Here is a 14810-nt window from a genome sequence, read left to right on the forward strand (position 1 = left end):
ACCAAAACATTAACATTTGCTTAACATTTACTATGCACCAGGCACTGTTATAAGCACTTTGTATACATTAATTGGTTTTATCCTCACAGACCTATGATCCTGGAACTTTACCATAAGAAAACTAAAGCATAAAGGGGTTACGAAAACAAACAAACAAACAAAATAACAAAAAAAACTTGCCAGTGTGAGAGTAGGGACTCAAACTCAGCCACATGTTAGAATCCCTGCTCTTAAACACTATGCTACCCTGTCTCTCAAAAGGCAGAAGAGTGGGCAGAAGTGGTGTAACCTATATATAAACAAAGCTGAGGATCTGCAGAGAAACTGAGATGAGGTTCCAGGCCAGTTCTCAATGAACAAACTTTAGGACGTCCAGATATCTTGAGTTTCAACACTCTAGTTTGCCAATGGGTAGAAGTGCCACCGTAAGTTGTAAAAGATACATATGCATGTGTCTGACACATGCATATATATATAAATATTGTATATAAATATTGATAATGGTAAAGTGAAAAAGACATACAAATGAATGGAATGGTAGAAAAACTTGGAAGAAAACACTGGAAAGGAATCTGTCTAGTAAAGTTGATAGATGTATCCAATATGGTAATAGAAAAAAAAAAAGCTGAAACTCACTAATATCCACAAAAAGATTTAATTGATAATAACTTTTTTTTAATTTTTTTTTAACGTTTATTTATTTTTGAGACAGAGAGAGACAGAGCATGAACGGGGGAGGGTCAGAGAGAGGGAGACACAGAATCTGAAACAGGCTCCAGGCTCTGAGCTGTCAGCACAGAGCCCGACGCGGGGCTCGAACTCACGGACCGCGAGATCATGACCTGAGCCGAAGTCGGCCGCTTAACCGACCGAGCCACCCAGGCGCCCCAATAATAACTTTTTTAATGTTTATTTTTGAGAGAAAGAGAGAGCACAAGCGGGAAAGGGGCAGAGAGAGAGAGAGGGAGGCACACAATTGGTAGCAGGCTCCAGGCTCTGAGCTGTCAGCACAGAGCTCAATTCGGGGCTCAAACTCACAAGCTGCAAGATCATGACCTGAGCTGAAGTTGGGACACGTAACTGAATGAGCCACCCAGGCGCCCCGATAAAATTTTAACTGAGCTTAGTCAGTGCTCTAAGGATAATTCTCCACCAAAATTTGATAATGAACGGAAAGATACAGTAAGGTAAGACAGAAAGATGAAATGCAGAGCAAGTCAAGTATAAATCTATACAGCTCTCAGCTTAGGAACGATTATACTTTGCTACCACTGAGCTGTGATCACTTGTTTCAGAACCTCCTGAGGTGCCTCCTAAAAATGTAGATCCCTAAGCTCCCTTTTCCCACTACTGAAACAGACTTTTCAAGATAAGGACCAGGGGTCTAGATTTTTTTTTTTTTTTTTTTTTTTAGTACAGTTGACACTAGGGGTCTACATTTTTAATAATCACCCCAGGTCAGTGGTTCTCAACTGTGGCAATTTTGCCTTCCAGGGGAAATTAATGACTGGAAACATTTTTTGTCTGTCACAACTGGGAAAGGAGATACTACTATCATCTACTAGGTAGGGGAAAGCTAACATTCTACAACGCACTGGATGGTCCCCACAACAAAGAATTATCTGGCTCAATATGTGAAAGTTAACGAGGCTGAAAAACTTTATCCCAAGTAATTCTGATACTCACTAAAGTTTGAGAAGTACTCATCAAAGCGTTGAAACTCATCAAATGCTTTGAAAGGAACATCTAAACAGAGGACCATTCTGAGAGGATGAATAAAACTTGTCACCTCTAGAAAAGGCCCTGGAGCAGCCCTCACCTACTCCCAGCTCATTCTCCCCACACTAACTCACCAATGGCATCCCCTCCCTTAGGACCTCAGCCCCAGTCTGTCCATCTGTGATAGACCACTACAAGACACACTGACTACAGTAATCTAAAATGCTTCAAGTGAAGGAGATAAAAATCCTGTCTCCCCAGAAGCTGTGGCTAGCTGAGTCAAATATTATCATTGTCTGATCACTGGCCATTCACTCAATACACAAGAAGCAGTATGTTTATAAAACCAGAAATATAGTCTCCTGCCCTGGCTCTCCTAAAAGTCCACAATTTCTCCAGAAGCATGGGTATACATGTGTGTGTATGCGTATGTATATGTGTGTGTGTCTAATCCTTAGGCAGAAGTTATCTGCTCCCTAAATTCTTCCGAAAGGCATACCACACTCCTTGAAGGTAAATACTAGCACTATAAACATTTAAGAAAATGTAGAGTATTTCTACTTCCACATTCCAACCCTTACCTTCTCAAACCAGTTCCTAACATGCCTCTTTCTTTCTGAAGGACCGAGGATTTAGTTCACTTGCTGGATTCACATCCTACTGTTCCACGTGGTTCCTCGCCACAGCTTCTCTCATAGCATGGGACACTGGTTCCCCCAATTCCACCCCACAGACTGTCTCTGAAGCATATAATGCCTTTCCATTTTAACGGATTTCTAGTGCTAGTCACTCCAAGTCTCTCTTAACTTCAAAATAAAAACAGAGTGAGGTCTGCACTCATGAAGCCACCTCTTTGAATTTCTTCATGGAGAGCTAAAGGATAGGCCACCATCCCCTCAGGCTATCACTTTGCTTTTATGAAGTCCTGGGGAGGGAACTCATCACTCATTCCTCCAAATCTTTCAGAGCACAGCCTTCCAATCAAGGTGACATATGATAAATAACACTACTGAATACTGACTATATAGTTGGCACTGTTCTAAGTGCTTTAAATATACTTTATTTAATCCTTTAAAGTAGATAGGTACTATTGTAGTAGGTACTTAATTACCATAATTTTACAATGAAGATTTCACTTGCCAAAGTAAAACAGCTATAGAAAGTGGTAAAGACACTAAATCCTTCTCTGGTAGTCCTTTATCCTAGCAGAATATCCCAGTAGCGCAAAAAATCAGGTGTTGACTAACGGAATACTCAAAATCCAGATTCAGTTAAAGTTCTGCGGAAACTCCAAACTGATATCCGTAATATCAGCGTTCCCACCTTACCCAAGAAAAGTCAGTCAAGTCAGGACACTGTCTGACAAGCATCATCCCCACTTTCTACTAGGAAAGAACCAGCCTGATCCAGTAGGTACATGAGCCACTATGGGGCAGCATTCACATCTTGCATGTGGTCTACAGGGCTCACCTCAGAATGCGTGTTCAGCTTACACTTGAAAAGTAGAAACAGGGGCACCCGGGTGGCTCGGTCAGTTAAGCGACCGACTTCGGCTCAGGTCATGATCTCACCGTTGGTGAGTTCAAGCCCCGCACTGGGCTCGATGCTGACAGTTCGGAGCCTGAAGCCTACTTCAGATTGTGTCTCCCTCTCTCCTGCCCCTCCCCTGCTCATGCATGCTCTCTCGAGCGCGCGTGCTCTCTCTCTCTCTCTCAAAAATAAATACATACATACATATATACATACATACATACATACATAAAGGGGTGGGGGCGTCTGGGTGGCTCAGTCAGTTGAGCATCTGACTTCGGCTCAGGTCATGATCTTGCAGTTTGGGAGTTCGAGCCCCACATCGGGCTCTGTGCTGATGGCTCAGAGCCTGGAGCCTGCTTCAGATTCTGTGTTTCCCTCTTTCTCTGCCCCTCACCCACTTGCGCCCTGTCTCTCCCTCAAAAATAAGTGAACATTTAAAAAAATGTTTAAAAGAAAAGAAAAGGAAAGTAGAAGTAATTCAGGGACTTTCCTAAGACTAAGCAGCAAATGGCAAAAACAGGAATTTCCCAATCCTTACTCTACGTATCAGCCACTGTCTGCATCCACTAGAGGTGAAGTAGCTTCACAGGAGAGAATTCAGTCTGGTCCCAAATGAATTTACTGAGTCTGCCTACTTGCACAAACTAATAATACAGATGAAGAGGTTTAAATAAACATGACTACCTCAGGTTCCCTTTCAAATTATTTTATACAAGAAGGAACACGCTCGCACCTTCATAAGGAGGACCCAACTCCAAACTGACAGGTTTTCGGGAGACTTTGACTGAAAATCACATTTTTCTGACATCTCCCAGAATGAGAATTCATTGTAAGAACCTCTTCTCGATGAGCTGGAGCCTCCTGTAAATTAATACTGTCCATCTCCTGTTCAAGCCCTGAACCTCCTCGAGCAGCACGTCACTCATATCTTCTTCATTTCCTTTCCTGTTCAACCATACAAGCCTCATGAATACCACCTAAGTATAAAACGAAAATTCTAAGACAGACTCTCATAAGCTTCTTAAAACCCAACAGGTAACTGCAACCTTACTAAGTAAATGGATTTCTTGCTGGCTTAATAACTAACATTTATCAAGACCTTATAATGGCACAGGTAAAGTATGAGACAAAAAGGGGACCCAAAATTACTAAGTTACGGTACCTGCCTTGAGAAGCTCACTGCTGAATGGAAGAAGTGCAGATTCCAATTCTTCCTTATCAACAAACAAAATAGACATCATTTTCCCCAGGATTTTTTCATATATGGCCTCACCTACAGAGAGCTATGGCCAAGATATTAAGCTCGCCAGGCCTCCTTACTTCCAGCTGTCTCCTAACACTTCCGTGTGCACACCCCACAAACAACTTGATCTCAACAAACCAGATATCCCCCCCATACCTGTTTCCATAGTCACCCCAACCCTTAAAAATTTGCTCTACTTTTTCTAATCCACATCCTGGTCAGTGAAATGCCCATTCACCCAATCTCTCAAATTACAAACCTTAGCCTACTCTCTCCCTAGTCACTAAGTTATGTTGCATATCTCAGAAATATCTGTAAAATCCATACCTCTCCTCTTCGTTCCCAATGCCACACTTTATTCAGACTCTAGGTAACTAGTTCACTGACACATTTCTCATTACTTGAATTCATACATCTGTCACTCCCTAACATAAATAACTCCAATGGCTCCCTACTCTCCTTTCAGTCTTACCTCATGGCAAGTTCCCCACCAAACATCCTGCTTAGGACAAATTTCTAATACTTAAACATCATGTTATTTCTTGTCGTCACACTTTCACCATGCCTTTGTGCATGCTGTGCTCTTGAACTGGAACACCTTATTTGTACAAGCTCCTACTCATCCTTAAAAACCCAACTAAAGTAACTCCTCCTTGCAAAAATATCCTTGACTCTCCCACACAATGGCAATATTCCCTTCACACTGTATAAATTTCTTTATATGGATATGTAACAGTGCACTATAATTTTCATATGAATGTTTCTCTGATGTCCTTGAGAAAAGATACTCCTATTTCTTTTTTTTTTTTAATTTTTTTTCAACGTTTTTTATTTATTTTTGGGACAGAGAGAGACAGAGCATGAACGGGGAAGGGGCAGAGAGAGAGGGAGACACAGAATCGGAAACAGGCTCCAGGCTCTGAGCCATCAGCCCAGAGCCTGACGCGGGGCTCGAACTCACGGACCGCGAGATCGTGACCTGGCTGAAGTCGGACGCTTAACCGACTGCGCCACCCAGGCGCCCCAAGATACTCCTATTTCTAACCACAGGGCCAGTTACATAGTATCTACTCAATAAATGTGTGTTGAATAAACAGTTCACCTTCATATATCCTGGACCAATTTGTGATTGGCTGTTTTCCCCAAGTTTTATGATTTCTGAACTTGACTCTATGTGAGATTCCAACTGTCACAACTGCTTTGAGTTTTCAAGGGTTTTTTAAAATTCTACTACACAAACGTTGAACGAATGAGTAAATTATAATGCCTAAACATCCAATGAAATAGTCTTGGGGCACCTGGGTGGCTCAGATAGTTAAGGGTCAGACTCTTGATTTCAGCTCAGGTCTCAATCTCAGGGTCCTGAGTTCAAGCCCCAGCTTTGGCTCTGAGCTGGGCCTGGAGCCTACTTTAAAAAAAAAAAAAAAAAAAGTCATAAACGCTTCCCAATTGACTAAGAAGAGTGGGAATCCCCCCTTTACAATCCTAACAAGAAGGATCCACCTTTCCCTAGACTGATAGACTTGATATCCCAAAAACTTTCCCCTAGGAAAGTACTGTGCACACAAATCCAGCTGAAGACACACCCAAAATAATTCCATTAACTTGTGCTTAAGACAGGAACACAAACCATACTTGTCCTGGTTTACAAAGTCAACTGGGAACTCAGAAGAGCAAAGAAACCGTCCTCACTAAGCTCAAAACTTTTTCTGGAGAGAAAGAAAAGGGGAAGCTCTGATGATCCAGAAACATTTTTCAGTCTGGCCCAAGTTCGCACTTCCCCAGTCTCCAAAGGCTCCAAAGTCTCCCTGGCTTCTGATAGCTCTCCTTCCTCAGAGAACCTGCTTCTTTTCCTCTATTTCTTCCCCACGCCTGCCTGGGAACAGGTTCATCTCCCAGGCTTGCACCAAGTAACCCTGAGAAAACACGGTCGCTTCATTGATTCTGGGTGTAAGGTGGACTGCAGCCCGTCAGAGACTGAAAAAAGGGGCAGGATGAGGGGCCTTCCAGGACAACCGGGCCTGCCTCTAACCCTTCTCAGAGGTCCTGTCCAAGGGCCCTCATCCCAGGGCCAGGCTGGGCTGGGCAGAAGGCCTCCCTCGAATGGGGACAAGCTGAGTGGGAGAGGCTCTGGAGGCAGCTTGAGGCGGCAGGATCAGCCCCACGCTCGGGTCAAAGGTCAGCATCTCGGCAGCTAGGAGGACCCAGCAGGGAGTGGGAGGGCCGTGACCGGCACCGGAAGGTCCGAGGGACCAGCCGCTGGAGGAGCGAGCCGCTTCCAGCCCCCTCCGCCGCCCGGGCCCAGCCTCCTAGCCGCACGCAAACTCGGCCCGCCTCAGCAGCTGCCCTCCCCCTCCCACCCGCCCCCCGCCACCCGCCACCACCTTCGTCCCCAAGGCGAGCGCAGGCCCCGCCCCCAGAGCCGCCTCGGGGCCAAGGCCTAGTCCGACAGGAGCTGCAGGGGTTGGTCAGGTTCGGGAACCGGCCCGGGCCGGCGCCGCTTACCGAGCCCCGGGCTCCTCCTCCACCACCCGCGCAGCTCCCGGACCCGCTCGCTCCCGACGCCACCGACGCCGCTGTTACTCTCGGCTCACGGACGCGCTCCCGACCTCCCCCGACCCTTCCCCCGGCCCACGGTGTCCCGCCGGGTCCTAAAGCCCGCTGTGTGATAGGTACGTCCACGCCCGTTTCCTGAGCCTGGCTCAGACCATGGTTCCCAGCAATCATCACAAAGACTACAACTCCCGAAATGCACCGCGAGAAATAAATTAGCCAAAGAAACATCTATTGAGAGTCTACTGGATACAAGCTGCAATAGCAGATTTTCAAATATGGGAGAAATATACATACACACTTTTTAAATACAGCGGACTCTGAACTCGGCAATTCCATTTATAGGGATAAAGATATATGTTCCAAGATGTTTATGGCAAGTTTGTAAATGAAAAATTGGAAACAAATCCATTCAACAAACAGTATTGTGTGCCTAGTGTGTTCAAAGTAACATGTGTTAACTGGGCAAGTAACTCCTCTGAGTCTCAATTTTCTCTGTACAAAATGGAAAATTTAAAAAAAGATAGGCTGCTGGGGCACCTGGGTGACTCAGTGGGTTAAGCATCTGACTCTTCCTTTCAGCTCAGGTCATGATCTCAAGGTTCCCAGGATCAAGCCTTGCTTTGGGCTGCCTGCTGATAACACAGAACCTGCTTGGGATTCTCTCTCTCTCCCTCTTTCTCTGCCCCTCTCCTGCTTGTGCTCTCTCAAAAATAAGCATTTTAAATAAATAAATAAATAAATAAGCAAGCAGACAGTGAGTTATCAAGGGCAGGCTTAGGAAGGCTCAAGTTGTAAATGCCCTGAAAATTCAGAGAAGGGAAAATTCCATGTCAATCTCTGGAGGCTTCCTGGGGGAAGGTGAAGATGGGGCCAAGTCTTAGAGGAGAGGGTATAAAGGTGAAGCAACATAACACACTGTCCATGCCTATGTCAAGGAAGTTAATTAAATACAGATTCAGACAAGGGTTAAGTTTAGAAGGCCATAGACTGAGTAGGTAAGAGCACAACCTCTGGAATACTGTGAGAATGAATCCTAAAACTGCTACCTATTTGCTGTATGTCTTTGGACAATTACTTGAGCTCTTTAAACCTTAGTTACAGGGTGCCTGGCTGGCTCAGTCGGAAGAGCATGAGACTCCTGATCTTGGGTGGTGAGCTCAAACCCTACATTGAGTGTAGCAATTACTAAAAATAAATATACTTAAATAAATAAATAAACCTTTGTTTCCTATCTGAAAAACAGGGATAGTAAAAGGCCTATGTCATATTGTTTTGATTATCCAGCCTTGAACCCTTCCTCTCATATTCTGAGGGCCTCTTCCTTTGGGTATATTCTTGGTAGAAAACCAGACCTTGAGCAGCCAAAGTAAGTGAGTTCATATGACCTGACTTTGACCACTAGGTGCAGCCTCCAAGGTTTTGACTCTTGGCCAAAAGATGCAAAAATGAAGGGATGGTCAAAATTTATTCATAACAAGTGTATCCTGGCCAGATGATTCCTGCTGAAAAACAGTCGTGCTTCCCATTTCTCAGCCTTCAAAGAGTATCTTGCTTCCTGCTCATTTTCCAAGCCTTCTCCTCCCTTATGTTCTAATAAATTTCACTTTTCTTAAGAGGGCCTATTTCTGTAACTATTCTGTAACTCTTAGCCAAAAGTTTCCTCAGTGATATCACACACACAGACATGTGGCCACTCAAGCTTATTCATTCCTTCACCAAACATCTATTGAAGTCTTTCTCTGTGCCAGGCTCACGTCTAAAAGTGAGGATACAAAGATGAAATAAATCCTGTGACAACTAGAAATAAATGGAGGAGGACAAATTGGGGAGGAAGGTGATGTTTAGGACATGTTGAGATTGAAATGTCCGTGAGACATTCAACCAGAGATATTTAGTAGACATGTGGGTACCCTTTACTGGAGCTCAGCAGACATATCTACTGTAGATAAATATTTTTGAGCCATTAACTTAGTAGTAATTGTTCAAACCATGAGAAAGGAATGGGCTAAGAAGAGGACAACAAAAAGAAAGAATGAGAGAGAAAAAAGAGAGAGAGAGAGAGAGAGATCAGGCCCATAATAGAGTTTAAATACCAACATTTATTGATGAACCAAGTACTATCTAAAAAAAGAGGAAAATAACAGGAGAAAGATGCCATGGAAATCATAGGAGGGACTATCAAGGAGGTTGTCAAGCTTCTTAGAAAAGGAAATAAAAATATCCTTGAAGATCTACTTCAGATAAGTAGTGGTTTGAGGAATGAATAGAAGGAGAGAGAATGGAGGCAGCAAATGCTAGAGGATCTTTGCAAGAAACTTGATTGAAGGGAAAAGGAGAGGAAGCCACTGTGGTAGTGGTAGTGGGGACACGAGGATGAAAGAGTGAGTTCTAAGACAGGACAGACTGGAGAGTGTTTCTATGCTGAGACCAAGAGGACAGAATGAGGCTGATGCAAATTCTCACTGAAGTTGTTGGGGGAAGGAGGGAGAAGCAGACTCATGAGGAGGGACTGGACTTGGAGGGAGGGGGAATACCACATCATCTGAGAAGGCCATCAGGGGTGGAAAGGACCCCTGCATATCAATGTGTAGGTGTTGCTAGAGAAATTACATGCACTCGGGGCCTCTAAAGTATGTTTTGGGGCGTCTGGGTGGCTCGGTCATTTAAGCGTCCAACTTCAGTTCAGGTCATGATCTCATGACCTGGTTTGTGAGGTGGAGCCCTGCCTACGACTCTGTGCTGACAGCTCAGAGCCTGGAGCCTGCTTGGGATTCTGTGTCTCCCTCTCTCTCTGCCCCTCCCCCGCTCATGCTCGGTCTCTCTCTCTCAAAATTAAACATTAAAAAAAAATTTAAGTATATTTTCATTTTGATTTCTAGCAAATTCTTAGTTTGGGTGATAAATTGTTGATATAGTAAAGAGGTATGGTGCAAGGACTCAGGATTCAGATTGCTTGTGGTTGAAATCCCACCTTTACCTCTACCCAGTGAATAGCTGTGAGAGCTTGGTCAGTTTCCTTAATCTCTCTGTGCTTCATTTTCCGTATCTGTGCTAGGGGCTTGTTGCTGGGTGGGGGTTGTGAGGGAGTTACACAGCAAGTGCCATAGAAGTATTAAACTGTTGTTATTTTCCACTAGATTGTCAATTCCGTGAGGTTGGAGTTTTGTTTGGTTCAAGGCTATCTAGTCAGCTTGGCACTTAGTAAATGCTCAATAAATATTTCATGACTAACTGAATTAAGGAGTTGGGGTGAGAGAGAGGCTTGGGGGGAAGAAAAGCCTTGGGAGTATGACATGTTCACTTCAGGGCTCAGACTGGGAGATTCCTGAGTAAGGCTCTTGGCTTCTTGGGGCCTGGGGCATTGGGCCTACATCCCGACTCAACGAGCTTGCGTAGGGCTGACAAGGACGGACGCACTGAGACCCTTGGGTGCTCGGGAGCCTCATTTCCCACCCCCCCCCGCCCCCCTCCCGCGAGACTCCCGTGGCTCCTCCCCTGGCGGGCGGGGTCGCGCCGCCGGGGCGTGAACGGGGCGGAGCCATGAGTTAGCCTGGTGGGGCGGTGTGGAGCCGCCTCTCAGGCCTGGCGTCGGCCCACCTCATCGACGGGGGACGGAAGTCTCAGCCCGGCTCTGTCTCCCCCGGGAACCCGGACCGAGCGCCGAGCCTCGCCCCACGGGGCGGCCAGGCCCGGGCGTGCTCCGGCACCGGCGGCACCATGAAGCGTATGGGGACTCTGCGCCAGCTTTCGGATCTCAGCCACTTCAGCGGCGCGGCCCGGCTCCGGGAGTTGCTGGCCGCGGACCCACCCGTAAAAGTCCGCTGCAGCCCAGACGGCCGCCACCTGCTGCTCCTCCGATCCCCGGGGGCGCCGTGCCCACAGCTGCTGGTGGCGGTGCGTGGCTCCGACGCGGAGCTGGAGCGTGCCTGGCCCGCTGGCCACCCCTCACCGTTAGACGCCTTCTTCCTGCCGTGGCCGGCGCGACCGGCGCTGGTCCTGGTGTGGGAGAGTGGCCTAGCCGAGGTGTGGGGCGCCGGGGTGGGGCCTGGCTGGCGGCTGCTGAGGAGTACCGAGCTGTGTCCAGCCGGTGGAGCCTGTGTGGTGGCCGTGGCGGTGCTCCGAGGCCGCCTGGTGTGGTGCGAGGAGCGTCAGGCTGGCGCGGAGGGCCAGCTGGGACCGCCTGCTGCTTTCAGCCATTGCGTGTGCTTCCGAACCCTGGAGCCCAACGGAGAGGGCGGCACCAACCTGGGCCGCACACATGTCTTGCTGCACCACTGCCCCTCTTTTGGGCTGCTGGCCTCCCGCAAGGACCTCTTCCTGGTGCCCACTGCCACCACCTGGCCTGGTGTGGGTCATATTCTGCTCACTTGGAGCCCAGGCAAGGGCAAGGTGATGGTGGTTGCCCCATGTCTTGGCCTCTCCCACTGTAAGAGCCTGAATCCCGTACGAGGGGACACATGGGACTTCCGGACACTGCTCCGAGGCCTTCCTGGGCTGCTGTCCCCCATGAAGCCATTGACTGTACATACCTGGGCCCCAACTCCCCAGGGCCTGCTATTGCTTGACTTCAGGGGCACTGTGAGCCTGGTGCAGACCCATGGTGGTACCCGGACTGTAGGCACGCTGCAGGAGGCACCTGTAGGCCTGGCAGGGTCTGCAGCACTGGGAACATTTCATGGTACTCTGGCCTGTGTGCTGGGCTCCACGCTGGAACTGCTGGACATGGGCAGCGGGCAGCTGCTGGAGAGAAAGGTCCTAAGTACAGACCGAGTACATTTATTGGCACCCCCAGCCCCTGGCATGGAGGATGAGGAAGAGTTGGAGACCCGAGGGGGTCTTCGTTTGCTTTCAGCCTTGGGTTTGTTTCGAGTAGGCTGGGAAGCTCCACAGGGCCTTGAAGTGCCTTCAGCTGAAGACCTGGTGTTTGAGGAGGCCTGCGAGTACTACCAGCGGCGGAGTCTACGGGGTGCCCAGCTTACCCCAGAGGAACTGAAACACAACAGCACATTCCGGGCGCCTCAGGCCCTGGCCTCCATTCTCCAGGGACATGTGTCCCCATCTACACTAGTGACCACACTGAGGGCTGAGCTTCGAGATTACCGGGCCTTAGATCAGCTCAAAGCCCACCTGGTGGCTGGGGATGATGAGGAGGCTGGCTGGACTGAGCTGGCAGAGCACGAAGTGGCACGTTTGCTGAGGACCGAGTTGATGGGAGACCAGCTGGTCCAGCTCAACACTGTTTTCCAAGCCCTTCCTACAGCAGCCTGGGGTGCAGTCCTCAGGGCCCTGCAGCTCCAGCCAGATGGGAATGGCAGGCTGAGGTCCCATGCTCCCCCTGATGTGTGGAAGAAGGTACTGGGGGGTACTTCAGCTGGAAAGGAACCCCCCAATGGGATACTGCCCCTCTTTGAACTCCTGTGCCAGTGCCTCTGCCGGCTGGAGCCTCGATGGCTGCCACCCTTTGTGGAGTTGGCACAGCAGCAGGGTGGGCCGGGCTGGGGGGCAGGGGGCCCAGGGTTGCCCCTGTATCGCCGAGCCCTGGCAGTACTGGGTGAGGAGGAGACCAGGTCTGAGGCACTGGAGCTGGAGCTGCTCTTGGGCAGTGGGCGGCCCAAAGCTGTGCTCCAAGCTGTGGGCCAGCTGGTGCAAAAGGAGCAGTGGCAGCGGGCCCTGGAGGCAGGCCTGGCCCTTGGCCCCTCCAGCCCCCTGCTTCGAAGCGAGATCTTCAAACTGCTGTTGGCCGAATTTGCCCGGCACCGCCGACTTGATGCTTATCTCCCCCACCTTCGCCGCCTATGCCCACCAGACCTAACTCCAGCTGAGCTCCTGCTTCTAATACGGACACACCTCCCAGATGAGTTGGAGCCCCCCACCCCATTCCCTAAGCCTGGAACAGAGCCCCCTCTCACTGTGGGGTTGCTCAGAGCCCTGCTGGAGCAGACTGGGGCTCAAGGACGGCCCTTGGGCCCGGTTCTAAGCCTGTATGAGGACATCCTATGCGACCCGGGCACTCCACCCCCCACCCCACCTCGGGGACCCATGACTACCCTCCAGACATCAGACCACCCAGTCTTGGAGGCCTGGGCACCATCTGGACAGGGCCTCTGTGTGACTGACACAGGCTAAAAATTATTTCTAGGACACCAGTCGGGAAGGTGCCTAGGAGTTGGCAGGGACCAGGGTGGGAGTTCTGCGTGCAATAATACTCTTCTCTTCTGGAACAATTAAAAAATATATACATAATATATATATGTATTAAATATTGTCTAAGCGTCTAAGACCCTTGGAATTTCCTAAGTGATAGGAGTCTTTTGTTATTCATTAGGAGCCTTTTTAGATCACACCTGCACATATGCTAATGAGGTAATTTAGGGTGGGGATACCCAGCCTAAGGATGGGACTGGTCACCTGAAAGACCCAAGTGATGAGAGGGTTGGCACTTTCAGCCCCATCCCCAACATCCTGGGAGGGGAGTGGGGCTAGAGATTGAAATCCAAAAAAATCCTGAATGAGGAAATTTGGTAAAGCACATTAAGGTGCTGGGAGGGTGACTTACTCAGAGAGGACTTGGGAGCTGCACACACACATACTCCCACCCTGTACTTTGCCCTATGCATCTCTTCCATCTGGCTATTCCTAAGTTATATCCTTTGCGTTTTGGGGGGGGGTTATTCTTTTTTTTTTTTATGTTTATTTATTTTTGAGAGGCAGAGACAGAGCACGAGTGGGGGAGGGGCAGAGACAAAGGGAGACACAGAATCCAAAGCAGGCTCCAGGCTCTGAGCTGTTAGCACAGAGCCGGACATGGGGCTTGAACCCACGAAACGTGAGATCGTGACCTGAGCCAAAGTCAGGTGCTTAACCAACTCAGCCATCCAGGCACCCCTGAGTTGTATCCTTTGTAATAAACTAGTAAACGTAATTAAAGTATTGCCCTGAATTCTGTGAGCCATTCTAGCAAACTGTCAAACCAATTTATAGCATGGAAAGTACCAGTGACTTGCAACTGGCATTTGAAGTGGGGGCAGTCTTATGGGACTAAGCCCTTAATCTGTGGGTTCTGTGCTAACTCCAGGTAGTTAGTGTCAGAATTGAATTGACATGTAGGACACCCAATTGGAGTCCACAGAGAATTTGTTGTTGGTGTTGGAAAACACTCTAGAAATATACACACAGTTTGTATGTTTTTGAATAGCTGAGGGCTGGGGGTAATGGAGGGAGTGGTTGAATTTGAATTTGTTGGCTAAACTGGTCACTTCCATTAATGGAAGTAATTACCATTTATGAGTACTTAATATATGCCAGGCACTCTATTGGTCTTTAAAAAGTCCCTCATTTGGGGCATCTGGGTGGCTCAATCAGTTGAGCATCTGACTCTTGATTTTAGTACAGGTCATAGTCTCACAATTCCTGATATCGAGCCCCAGGTCAGGCTCTGCACTGACAGCATGAAGCCTGGTTGGGATTCTCTCTCTCCCTCTCTCTGCCCCTCCCCTGCTCACTTTCTTTCTCCCTCTTTCACTCTCTCTCTCAACATAAATAAACATTTTAAAAGTCCCTCATTTAATGCTTCTAATAACCTCATCAGAAAAGTACTAATAGTAACCCCATTTTACAAGTGAAGAAATAAAGGTTTAGAAAGATTACTTGACCAAGGTCAGTCAACTAGAAAGTAGCAACTCTAAGACTTGAATCACCTCACCATACAATCCAGTAGCTGCTACCTGCTTGGGCTTGAATGCACTTCTCATTTTTGGCT

General features: G+C 48.1%; 2 protein-coding genes across 3 annotated transcripts in view; one reads left to right on the plus strand and one right to left on the minus strand.

Moving 5' to 3' along the window:
* Window positions 1–7134, minus strand: part of ARMH3 (armadillo like helical domain containing 3) — a 171607-nt gene extending 164473 nt beyond the window's left edge. For both annotated transcript variants that reach the window (XM_058697566.1, XM_058697567.1), the window contains exon 1: window positions 7001–7134. The gene's annotated coding sequence lies outside the window, so the exon portion shown is untranslated. The remainder of the gene's footprint in view (window positions 1–7000) is intronic.
* A 3445-nt stretch (window positions 7135–10579) lies between these two features.
* Window positions 10580–13316, plus strand: HPS6 (HPS6 biogenesis of lysosomal organelles complex 2 subunit 3). The gene has a single exon (XM_058697563.1). It carries the CDS (start codon window positions 10769–10771, stop codon window positions 13175–13177), a length of 2409 nt encoding a protein of 802 aa, XP_058553546.1. The 5' UTR covers window positions 10580–10768; the 3' UTR covers window positions 13178–13316.
* The last annotated feature ends 1494 nt before the right edge of the window (window positions 13317–14810 follow it).

The sequence above is a fragment of the Neofelis nebulosa genome, chromosome 13 (genome assembly GCF_028018385.1).
Source record: "Neofelis nebulosa isolate mNeoNeb1 chromosome 13, mNeoNeb1.pri, whole genome shotgun sequence".
NCBI classification, from domain to species: Eukaryota; Metazoa; Chordata; class Mammalia; order Carnivora; family Felidae; genus Neofelis; species Neofelis nebulosa.

What these genes read in the sequence shown, in the direction of transcription:
- HPS6 (XM_058697563.1), top strand. Translation starts at nt 10,769, where the DNA reads ATGAAGCGTATGGGGACTCTGCGCCAGCTTTCGGATCTCAGCCACTTC.